Genomic DNA, 9,760 nt, shown 5'->3' on the forward strand with positions numbered 1-9,760 from the left:
ATACAATGCTTCCATCTCCTAGACATGTTTCTATATTACCGATTTATTTAGCCTACTGTCTACCTATCGATGCCAGCGTTAGCTACTCAATAAAATCCAAATGGAACCCTCTCCACGTCAGTGGGAGCCAACCCCTTCCTCCCTCCTATGGGCCCACGAAATCCGGCGCGAAAACATTCACCTGGCCGATGAAATCCACAAAATCAAAGTCGACTTTACCTCAACCGTAGACACACTCAACGATCTGAAACAGAACATAAATGAATTGAGCCGACAAGTGAAGCAAGCGGAGGCCAATGCCTCTGAGCATCTCAAGTGCCTTGAAATCAGGCTTCTAGATGGATCCAATGAGTTACTTAAGCGCGTCGAAGCCCTGGAGATTGAAAACGGAAGGTTCAAGGAAGAACTGAAAGATGTTCGAAGAGAGTGTGCTGCGCGTTCTAGAGAGCTGTCCCTTCTCTTAAAGACGATGAAGTCTGGGGTTATAAATGAGATTCGGGCGATATTGACACAGGAGAGGGGTGCTTTGCCATTCACTAACTTACTAGGAGGATCTCATGGCAATAGTGGTGAGTATTTGTCTCGTAGTCCCTTGGATTCTGGTCTGCTGTTGCTGTGTATTGGGCTGTCTGGACTGGGGTGTGAATTTCTGGTATGGGAAGATCTTGTTGGTTCGGTCAACTAATCGAGAACAGATATGGCTCGAGTAAGGTCTGACGTTCTTGTTCCTGACTCATTACCCAAGGATAACACTGCTTCAACGCAAGAACGGGGAGACTCTTTACAGGCGCTGTCTGAGACCACATGGGGGCCATCCAGATCTAGTTCGATTGAAGGACGACGTAGTCCTGAATTAGGCCTGTCAAACGGAATGATCATGCAGGGGCAAGAGAACTTGCATCGTCTCTTCAGGCAAAATGCGAGACCGCTGGGGGCTTATTGGTCGTACGCCATAGATACCCGAATTCGATTACCTTTGTGGATCAAGAGCAGCGATGTTGCAAAGGCCTTTGTAAATGGACTGGAAGACACCGCTGCCAGAGGTTTGATGGAAAGGAAGCTATATGCTGCTGCATGGTCGTGGGATGTATTGGTCGACATCATGCACAACAAGCTCAATGAGAGGAAATCTCAAACGGCCAATTTGCCCGTTCGGATGAACGCAGGCTCAGGAGAAGCTGGGGAGGCTTCGAAGCATAACACTTCGCTAAAGCACAAGAAGAAAAAGCGAAGAGTAATACCTATAATACCGGCGGACGAAGATGATCTTCTCGAGATGAATTCATGAGTCAAGCCTGTTGTATCACATATCCGAATGTGCGCAAGGTCACACAATGAAGTGTTGCATTGAGGTATGTATATCTTTAGTCTCGGAACTTCATACAAACACATGTTCATCAACAGCTTAAGTCTCAGCGTACAGGTAGCGGCCCTCGCGATCCTTCACCTCAACCTCAATCCGGCCTTCCTTAATCTCCTTTCCATCGACTTCGATGGAAGCTCTCATCACATCTCCGGACTTCACCTCTCCGACACCCTTCGGTGTACCAGTCAAGACCACGTCGCCCTTCTCCAAAGTCATAACTCGCGAGATCTCACCCAGCAGTCTAGGGATCCGGTAGAGCATCAATCCGGTCGAGTCGGCCTGGCGCACCTCGGAGCCGACGCTCAAACGAAGGAAGGCATCGTGAGGGTTGGGGATTCGCGATTTGGCGATTTCTTGGGAGACAGGTAGGAAGGTGTCAAACCCCTTGGCAATGGACCATGGGAGACCCTTCTTCTTAGCTTCGTCTTGTACGTTGCGGGCAGTCATGTCAATGCCGAGAAGGTAGCCTGTAGGAGACAATGAACCATTAGCCATCCAAGAATGTCTTTGAATTGTCTTTCGAGAAAATAAAAGACCCTCCGAGTTCTAGAGACTGACTATGAATAGCATCCAAAGCTCCCTGCTCATCGTTCGGGTCATGATCCCGAAGTGTCTTGCCCATCACCAGCGCTAATTCCACCTCATAGTGTAGGTTTGTTCCCTTAGGACGCAAGACGGGGCCCTCGCCAGGACACAGAATGGCCGAAGCGGGCTTCAAGAAGAAGAACGGTTGCTTGGGCGTGGTGTTGTTGAGCTCCGTAATATGGTCACTTTCGCCGATAAGCGTTAGTCTGGCGTACGATATACCTAGAATGATTCTCGGGGGGGGCAGCTCACGCATAGTTGCGGCCAATGCAAATGACCTTGCGGCAATTGGCTCTGATTGAGGCTGCCATTGCGATTATAATTTTTTGTAATTGAGAGAATATGAGGGGCAGGTGTGCGAGACAGGACGGAGGTATGTTATTATAGGTGATTCCCGTCGGAGAAGAGCCGATGCGCCGGAATTGGGGTCCGAAGTCTTTCTGCGGAGAAGCTTCGGATTCTCCGAGACTCGGAGCTTCGTGCCTGCGATCAGTGTGTATATCTTTATCCGTGTCGATTGAATTGATAGAAACTGCTAGTGGTGACTCATTGACATTACTATCTCTGGGGATTTTCCGGAGTAGTTTGTGGGGAAATTCGAAATGCTTATTTTATTATATTCTTCCTCGCGCATAAACATCCAAGAACTCGTCGACTTCTTACGTCACTGCTGAAAGACAAAACAAATAGACTTCTATCAAAGGATGAAACAGTCTCATGTTGAATGCATCTTCCATAGACTAGTAGAACTTGCATGCTGCATATCTGCCAAGACGTTTCCCCCTTGTATCACTACTTCCCATCCCAACAGCTCTACCTTATAGCTTCGCAAATCACTCTTCTTGAGCTACACAACTGGTTCTCAGAACTGAAAACACCCCACTTATCAATATGCAAGTAGCCGAAATACTGTCCGACTTGACCTCCTTACGAGTCTGCGTATGTAGTCTTTTTATCCCTTGAAACGTAGCTCAATCAGTCAACAAGGCCAGTTCCTTGAATTAAGCATTTTATCTTACATTACACTAATCATTACTTTGGTCTTCCCCATACTAACGAGTCCAGGACTACAATGACGCCCTCACACTTGTTACTGTTCACGAAAGGACACCCGCTGAGCTCTCTCCGGCTGATGGGAGACTTGTTGCCGCAAGCCAGCCAGGCGAAAAGACAAATGATGATCTCCGGCGCGCAAAGGAACTCGTCGGTTTACATTACGAGATTAAAGCGCGGCATGCCGATGGAACCGTTGACGAGGAGCTGGCGCGTGCGAGAGAGGATGTGAATCGTGTTCTGAGGGAGCTTGGGCATTGATAGTAGGATGCATCTCGGTGTCATTGTTCGATTTTGGGTGATTATGAAGTACTCATGTATCATATGATGTTCATGTTGTTTATTCATTACGCAGTGTTTAGGAAAGGGTTCTGTATTCCTTCCTACGCTAATCTTTCAATACGGCATATAATGAGACGACTATGATGAAGCTAACAGCTACTCGGAACGCGTTCCGCTGATATCAATGTACTGTAGCGGATATGCGCCTATATGAGCTCATGCTGGCCTGTAGTGCCTTTCAGAGCCATTGACCACACATCGACAATCCAATAACAGTCAAAGGAAAATAGACCAACCAAGCTCTATAAGACCTCAAAATGGCTGTCCTTAGACAGTAACTACGTGCGTCGGGTCCTTTCGAACACATCCAAATCGGGTAACATTGGATGGTCGCCGGCCCGACAATTCACCGAGCGTTCCTTGCGCTACGGCTTGTCGGTGCGACCAACAGCGCAGCCTCATCGCTCGATAACTAGAGTTTCACGCGTTCTCTTTTCCCAACGCCAGTGCAGGTCCGATATCAGACCATCAGCTTGCAAAAATGGCGGCCAGCGTGGATGCCAAGCTCCTGAAGCAGACCAAGTTCCCTCCCGAATTCAGCCGGAAGGTGGACATGACCAAGGTCAATATTGAGGTCATGAAGAAGTAAGTGTGCTGAGCTTTCCCCGAATGTCAATTCAACGCTGACCGTGAGGCGTGACTTGGTCACAGATGGATTGCCGGAAAGATCTCCGAGATCCTAGGAAATGAGGATGATGTTGTAATTGAGCTTTGTTTCAATCTGCTTGAAGGGTCTCGATTTGTACGTTATGTTCCTTCCCGAATTTCGCGATGATACTAATTGTTTTACTCTTTTCTAGCCCGATGTCAAGTCACTGCAAATCCAGCTTACGGGTTTCTTGGATAAGGATACTGCGAAGTTTTGCAAGGAGCTTTGGTCCCTATGCCTCAGTGCGCAAGAAAATCCTCAGGGTGTCCCGAAGGAGCTTTTGGAGGCTAAGAAGCTCGAACTCATACAGGAGAAGGCAAGTTACAGTATACCTAGCTGCGCTTCTCACCTACTGACTATATTACAGATTGAAGCCGAAAAAGCGGCCGAAGAAGCTCGTCGGCAGAAGGAACAAGAACGGGTTCGAGAACGAGAACTAGAGGAGCTCAGGCGGAGGGAACGTTCTGAGCGGGGAAGAGGTGGAAGGCGCGGTGGCCGCGGAGGTCGAGACTTTGACAGACGTCGCAGCCGTGATCGCTTCCAAGACCGGCCGTCACGCCGCGAGTTCGATTCCTACGTTCCCTCGGGTTCGCGCAGGAACCGTCGCCCTTCTAGGTCACCAAGCCGCTCTCGTTCTCCCTCCGCGTCTCGGTCACCACCCCCTCGTCGCGAACGCCAGCCAAGCAGGGACAGAAACAGGCGCCGCCGATCGCCTAGCAACTCTGTATCCCCAGACAGAGACAGGAGGCCGAGGAGACGTAGTCCTGATTACGGTGATCGAGCTAGATCCATTTCCCGCAGTGATTCCTCACGCTCACGTACTCCCAGAAGAGACCGACGGAGACGGAGATCCGTTTCTTCCCACAGTTCATCCCGTTCACCTGCTCCCAGGGACCGGCGCAGAAAAGACTCTTATTCCAGATCTCGTTCTAGGTCGCGTGAGCCGAATGATAGAAGCACCAGACGGAGAAGATCTTCGCCTTATTCTTCAAGAGCTGATAAGAAAGAATCCACCGCTGATTTTGCAAAGGCCCGCAAGAACCGTGACGATCGCCGCCTGAGTCGCAGCCGCAGCAGAAATCGCGATGATACCCGCAGACGGCGGTACTCGAGGAGTATCAGTCGCAACCGTAGCCGCAGCCGAGAACGAGGCCGTTCTCGCAGCATCAGCTCCAGTCCGAGACGCCATGATTCCCGCAGTCGCAGCCGTAGCCACAACAGGGAAAGGAAGAGACGTCGCTCCCTCCAGCGATATGCTCCTGCCGCCCGCAGACGGCGTAACACCTCTTCTGTATCCGTCCGTAGTGAAAAGCGACAGAGAATGACTGATCAGGAAGACAACTCCGCAAAGCGGTCGTCCCCACCACCTGAGAAGCCCAGCTCGTCAGATCACGAGATGAAGGATCCTGAAGAGGTGGGTCAATGATTTTAAAGGTATTTCCTTCTCACGCCGAATCAGTATGGTTTTCATATCTGTCATGGCAGATACAACTCCATCATTATCTCTATGCCGACGGTAAATGTTTCGACTAACGCAGTGAATAGCAGAAACTACACTCTATCCGACCTCGTGCACCAATATGCCGCACCGAACTACGCGAAAAGCTTCTGCGCGAGAAAATCGTCGCAATGCGTCGTACCGCCTCTAGCGACAAGGTGAGTGACAATTCGTGACACTCGAAGTGGAATCAAAGATAGGAGGAATTTTAAGCTTCATGAATTGAATGATACCATCTACATATACATCAAAAGTATTAGCGAGTCTCTTCAAGGATTTAAAGAAGAAAAAAGGCGATGATGAGGGAGATCAGCAAAACGTCAACAACACTCTACCTACCACCTTCCCCATAACGGATTGCATACGAAGTATGTTGCTTCATATATGATTTATAATTGGAACATTTATAATCAGTCCACAACCCCCCAAAAAATGAAGAAATTAATAAATGAAAATAATAAAAGTCCTCATTTCAAACCTCGCAGACCCCTTCCCTATTCGGATGTTACCCACGAATCTCCTGAGCGGAAAACAGGAACAAAAATTCGTCCGTCCCGTCAATAGTTGGGATGATCGTCGCGCCCAGAAATTGGATGTAAGTAGTCTTTTGAACCGGCATCGCCCGAAATCCTTTTCAAACGGTTCGATTCGATATCCCTTTTCGAAAAGCCAATTTTAGAAAAAGCAGGCCCTGTTAATCACAACCGACACCTCTTATTGGGATCGGCTAGGACGCATCCGCTAGATGCGTGCTACTGATATCTAGTCAAGGAGTGCACTTTAGGACGTTCGTTAGTTGTTGTCTTCTCATGGGTTTTATGTGGGTACTCTGTGGGCTGTTTTCTGTCATACTTTGTGATTGTCCATCAGGAGAGGCTATGTCTATTGGGGATGATGATCTCTCGTTGACACTCCGTAGTTTACCTTAGTCTTTTTTTCTTTTTCTTTTTTCCTTTTTTTTAATTAGATGGCTATATCCTAATGGGGATCCCCATACATGTATACGGCTGTTAACTTATTCAGACTGAGAACAGTATACTCGTTATATTACTAAAATTCGTCAAGTACTATACAGGCAGTAAGTAGGACGTGAGTCCCATCTAGGTATATTGTAAAAGAATGTACTCCATTGAAGGGAATCCACAAAAAGAATAAAACAGAACCAGAACGTAAGTCTTGCTTGTCAGTGAAACATGTACTCCCCCAGATCGCAAGCCCCACGCAAAGAGCATCGACGCATGATCGGGGTAAAACCAGGCGAATTAGAATTAGAATTAGGTATTTACACGAGGTATATTGAGCGTTTCTGCCATTGCGATCGTCTCGTAATCTTCAGCCCATGTGGTTGGCTGATTTAGGGCTCGCAAACAGCGACGCTCACGGTGGTGGTGATGGTGACCACCTTGGGAGCGGGGCCGGAGCTGATAGCGGGGGCAGTGGTGATGACGGGAGGGACATCAGTGGTGCTGACGGAGGGAGCATCAGTCTCAGTGGCGACGGGGTAGACGGTCTCCGAAGTCAAGGTGTCGCAAGGAGTAGACTCGGCTTCACCGGCAGGGCCAGTCTGAGTAGGGACAGCGGGCACGCTCACGGACTCCGAGCCAGTAGGGCTGACGTCGGTGGGAGCGGGAGGAACCACGTCAGTGGTGGCGCTGGCAATCACAGTCTCGGAAGTGATGGTATCGCAGGGAGTGCTGCTAGCCTCTTCGCCGGGGGCAGGCCCACTAGGAGTAGGAACAGCAGGAACACTCACGGACTCAGAACCGGTGGGGCTGACGTCAGTGGGAGCGGGAGGAACCACGTCAGTGGTGGCGCTGGCAATCACAGTCTCGGAAGTGATGGTATCGCAGGGAGTGCTGCTAGCCTCTTCGCCGGGGGCAGGGCCGCTAGGAGTAGGGACAACAGAGCCGGAGCTGACACCGGAGGTAACACCGGTGACAGCAGGGCCAGTGGGAACCACATCAGTAGTAGCGCTGGCGATGACGGTCTCAGAGGTGATGGTGTCACAAGGGGTGCTGCTAGCCTCGTCACTGGGGGCAGGGCCGCTAGAAGCAGGGCCGCTGGGGGTAGGAACAGCAGGAACGCTCACAGACTCAGAACCGGTAGGGCTGACATCAGTGGGGGCGGGGCTGGAAGGATACTCAGTGGTGGCGCTGCCAATGACAGTCTCAGAGGTAATAGTATCGCAGGGAGTGCTGCTGGCCTCATCGCTGGGAGCCGGGCCGCTCGGGGTAGGAACAACAGAGCCGGAGTTGACACCGGAGGTAACACCGGTAGTAGCAGAGCCAGCGGGAACGGAGGGAACGTCACTGCCAGTGGCACCGGCACTGGTGGGGACAGGAGTCGGCACAAGGGGCGTTGAGGCAGCAGGGGTAGAGGCAACAGGCGTAGAAGCGGGAATGCTAGGAACAACGGAGCCGGAAGTAGGGGGGCGGATGTGGGCGCCAGAGCCGGTGTCGCAGCCAGAGAGCCACTGAATAATGACGAGGATAGTCTGGGTGTCAATCTCAATACCAGCAGCACCACCGCAGACGGCAGCGAGCTGAGCACGAGCGTCGAGGGAGATGGAGACAAGGCTCTCGCCAGAGATGAGAACAGAGATCACGCCACGGAGGTTTGTGCCGATAAGGGTGTCGACAGTTCCGGTGAGGAAGGAGGTGATATCAGTGAGAAGACCACCGCTCACATCAACCGCAACATCGGCAGAAACAGCGAAGGTAAGCCAGAATAGAACAACAGACTTGAGTTCGGCACCAAGACGGCAGCTGGAGCCAGAGAGCCAGATAGCCAAAGCGGTACGGACTTCAACGCTGAGGTCAGCGGCGAGGCCACCCTTAGCACAAGCCTTGAGGGCGGTGAGGATCTCGACCTCAAGGTCAGCAGCAATGTCGGCCTCGAGGAAGGCAGAGAGGGAAGCTTGAGCACTGGCGACCAGAATTCCAGACTCTTCAATGAGGCTGCCAATAGCAGCACCAGCGGAGATAGTCGCCAAACCACCAGAAGGAACAGAGCCAATGGAGACAACACCGGTTTCGACCTTACCCTCCAACCAGGCCAGAACAGAGACCTTCAACGAATGGCTCAAGGTGCACTCCGAGCCAGAGAGCCAAGCCTTCAGGGCAGCCTTAACATCCGCGGCCAGGTCAGCGACAACACCACCGCCAGCACAGAGGCCAAGACCAGCCCTGATGTCGACATCGAGACCAACACCAAGGTGTCCAGAGAGGAATGTAGACAAGGAAGACTGAGCCGAAGCGCTGAGCACGACTTCGGCAGCCAGATCGGTTGCAGAGAAAATACCGTCAAGGGTCACATACAGATCACCCTTAGCGGCGATGTCGGCACAAGTGGGGATGAACAATGACAGTCCAGCACAGACATCGACGGACAAGGTAGCAGAGGCTCCGCCCTGGGCCCAGGCCACGAGGGCTGCCTTCAAGGAGGCATCAAACTCAGCATGAGCCTTGAGCCATGCAACTAACTCTGCACGTGCGTCGGCATGAATAGTACCAGCAGTGCATCCCAAAGCACCACCCTGGAGGGCCGCGGCTGCCTGAGCGCTGATTCCCTCGAGGATAGTTACTGTGGTGTGACCACTGCTGCCACCGAAGAGGAGGCTGATGAGATCGGCCAAACCCTTGGTGACATCCTCAATCCCTTCTCCAACACCCTCACCAATATCGGCAATACCCTTGCCAATACCTTCCAGAAGGGGGCCAAGAGTACGGCTCTCGACATCGGCGGGGTAAGCAGCAACGGAGCTCGCCAGACCGGCGAGCAACAGAAGGTTGTTAGCACGCATTATGCTAGAATAGCAACGAATGTGGAGTGTAGTCAGCGAATGACTTCTCGAAGGTAAATAGAAAAGATAAGAGAATAGATGACTGGCTGTTAGCAGCCAAAGTTTGTTAACGACAGACTGGTAAAAGAAAGAACAATATCAAACAAAAATGAAAATGAAAGGCAGGCCCCGACTGAAGAGACCAAGTTGAAGCGATTGACGAAGGCTTGAAGTTCAGAGGGAGGTGATCTTCGCTGGGGTTTATATACCCCTGAGGCGTCTGCTTCCATGGTTACTACTACCTTGCGCGATGGAGACCACACCCCAATCCGGGTTTCCCTCGTTGGAAGTTAGCACACGGCCCCTGGGACTTTGGGAGTAACTGGAGTATCTGTGATCGAGCCGGATCTTCAAGGCCAAGTTAGCCGGGTGGATCCCTAACTGCCAGTGGGAGAGCAAATGACATTGAGCTAACGTTTAATGTGG

At 51.2% G+C, this 9,760-nt stretch overlaps 5 protein-coding genes across 5 annotated transcripts; 3 read left to right on the forward strand and 2 right to left on the reverse strand.

Annotated features, from left to right (window-relative positions):
• Positions 1 to 100: 100 nt before the first annotated feature.
• On the forward strand, positions 101 to 1,288 carry F9C07_2228261 (uncharacterized protein; the record flags this gene model as incomplete). Its single annotated transcript, XM_071509821.1, has 2 exons — positions 101 to 569; positions 696 to 1,288. The coding sequence occupies 2 exons, from the start codon at positions 101 to 103 to the stop codon at positions 1,286 to 1,288; spliced, it is 1,062 nt and encodes a 353-aa protein (XP_071365882.1).
• A 58-nt stretch (positions 1,289 to 1,346) lies between these two features.
• Positions 1,347 to 2,711, reverse strand: F9C07_1099459 (putative fumarylacetoacetate hydrolase). Its single transcript, XM_041288182.2, has 3 exons — positions 2,204 to 2,711; positions 1,925 to 2,136; positions 1,347 to 1,833 (listed from the first exon to the last, which is right to left on the reverse strand). Exons 1-3 carry the CDS (start codon positions 2,260 to 2,262, stop codon positions 1,406 to 1,408), a joined length of 699 nt encoding a protein of 232 aa, XP_041140524.1. The 5' UTR covers positions 2,263 to 2,711; the 3' UTR covers positions 1,347 to 1,405.
• Positions 2,712 to 2,842: 131 nt separating this feature from the next.
• F9C07_1476 (uncharacterized protein) lies at positions 2,843 to 3,265 on the forward strand (the record flags this gene model as incomplete). Its single annotated transcript, XM_041288172.1, has 2 exons — positions 2,843 to 2,890; positions 3,017 to 3,265. 2 exons carry the CDS (start codon positions 2,843 to 2,845, stop codon positions 3,263 to 3,265), a joined length of 297 nt encoding a protein of 98 aa, XP_041140523.1.
• Positions 3,266 to 3,827: 562 nt separating this feature from the next.
• F9C07_1477 (putative PWI domain mRNA processing protein) lies at positions 3,828 to 5,421 on the forward strand (the record flags this gene model as incomplete). The annotated part of the gene is made up of 3 exons (XM_071508129.1): positions 3,828 to 3,931; positions 3,998 to 4,088; positions 4,147 to 5,421. The coding sequence occupies 3 exons, from the start codon at positions 3,828 to 3,830 to the stop codon at positions 5,419 to 5,421; spliced, it is 1,470 nt and encodes a 489-aa protein (XP_071365883.1).
• Positions 5,422 to 6,518: 1,097 nt separating this feature from the next.
• F9C07_2279713 (putative cell wall protein) lies at positions 6,519 to 9,498 on the reverse strand. The gene has a single exon (XM_041283996.2). It carries the CDS (start codon positions 9,293 to 9,295, stop codon positions 6,848 to 6,850), a length of 2,448 nt encoding a protein of 815 aa, XP_041140521.1. The 5' UTR covers positions 9,296 to 9,498; the 3' UTR covers positions 6,519 to 6,847.
• Between the last annotated feature and the right edge of the window lie 262 nt (positions 9,499 to 9,760).

This window comes from Aspergillus flavus, chromosome 1, assembly GCF_009017415.1.
Source record: "Aspergillus flavus chromosome 1, complete sequence".
NCBI lineage: Eukaryota > Fungi > Ascomycota > Eurotiomycetes > Eurotiales > Aspergillaceae > Aspergillus > Aspergillus flavus.